This window comes from Pundamilia nyererei, unplaced genomic scaffold (genome assembly GCF_000239375.1).
Source record: "Pundamilia nyererei isolate P.nyererei 1_Seehausen unplaced genomic scaffold, PunNye1.0 scaffold00405, whole genome shotgun sequence".
NCBI lineage: Eukaryota > Metazoa > Chordata > Actinopteri > Cichliformes > Cichlidae > Pundamilia > Pundamilia nyererei.
In genome coordinates, this window is record NW_005187806.1 from 326,880 (window position 1) to 328,245 (window position 1,366).

Sequence of the window (1,366 nt, forward strand, 5' to 3'; positions counted from 1 at the left end):
CAGAATGTCACATCCTATAAGGTTCATTCATAGTAAAGTCCTCCCATCACCCACTCACCTTCTGCTCTGGATCACCTCCCACAGCCCTCTGATCCTCTGCTGCTGCCAGCTTCCTGCAACAGTATCAGTATTTATGAGAATCACACAACAGGACTACAGAAAACAGACACAAAGTGATTATAAATCACACACATTAGTAGGTTAGGAGTTAGGAAACATGCTGTGACGTCAGACTTGATCAGCTGATATTGTATTGGTTGTATTGTCTCTTATTAATATGAAAAACTACTCAGATTATTAAGTATTTAACAGAACTTTTTCCAACTGTCTCTTAATCAGCTCTTTCATTCTTGGGCTGCAGTTTGTACCTTTCCTGCATGAGCCTGTGGTGGAAATGTCTTCATTCATGTAAAGGAAAATATTAACATGAGGAAGCATAATAATTTCTGAACGTTATCACACTGTGCTTCTGCATTTTTCTCATTTATTTAAAGGGATTTGATCAGATGATATTTTCCAGATTGACATAAATATATAGCAAACACGTTTTATTTCATTATTAATTATTTAAAAAAATAAACCTTTATATATTTAAGGTGAACGTGTGCTTCGTGTTTACTGAGGATGAAGTTTGAAATCCACACCAACTTCACATAATTTGCTTCTTTGCTAAAGTAAAACCACAAAAACATGAAATACTTCAAACACTCTGTTTCTGCACCTTTTGATGATGAAGGTGAAGAGTACGAGCAGGATCACAGCCAGCAGGAGACCAAACACCACACCAAGTACCAGACGAAGGACACCATCAGCTGTTAGAACAAACAACAGATCATGAGTGACATCACTGGGTGCTGCGATGTGGGATTTACAGATTCATGAAAGTGAACAAAGCTCTTCACGTGTTTTACATGTGGTTCTTTCATTATCTGAGTATAAAAACAGTGAGTGCATGAAGGAGTTTTTCCAGATACAAATGTCCCAGTTTTATTCTGCTGCTGATCTGGAGATGATTTGGTGTCAGGCTGAGCATCATTGTCGTGTGTTTGCAGTTTGATGACGTCTTAAAAATTGTTTCAGAAAACTGAACAAACCTCCAGCCTCCACCTGCAGGCTGTACGGCTCAGAGAGAGTCTTCATGTTCTTCTTCAGAGCACAGGTGTAGTTCCCAGAATCCTCTGCAGTCAGAGGGCTGAGAGGGAGGGAGGGGCCAGTGTCTGAGAGGGCGTGGCCATCTTTGAACCACGTAACCTCCAGTTGGTGGAAAGTGCAGACTGAAGCACAGAGCAGTGTGACGGTTTCACCTCTGCTCAACTTTTTGATTATTCTCATTTTAGACGAATCTAAAATCAAAGTGTTCATATTA

General features: G+C 40.0%; 1 protein-coding gene across 1 annotated transcript in view; it reads right to left on the reverse strand.

Moving 5' to 3' along the window:
* LOC106456538 (B-cell receptor CD22-like) overlaps positions 1-1,366 on the reverse strand; it is a 40,106-nt gene that overhangs the window by 25,275 nt on the left and 13,465 nt on the right. The window contains exon 5 of the mRNA XM_013915942.1: positions 59-113. Coding sequence (XP_013771396.1) covers positions 59-113 — 55 coding nt within the window. The remainder of the gene's footprint in view (positions 1-58; positions 114-1,366) is intronic.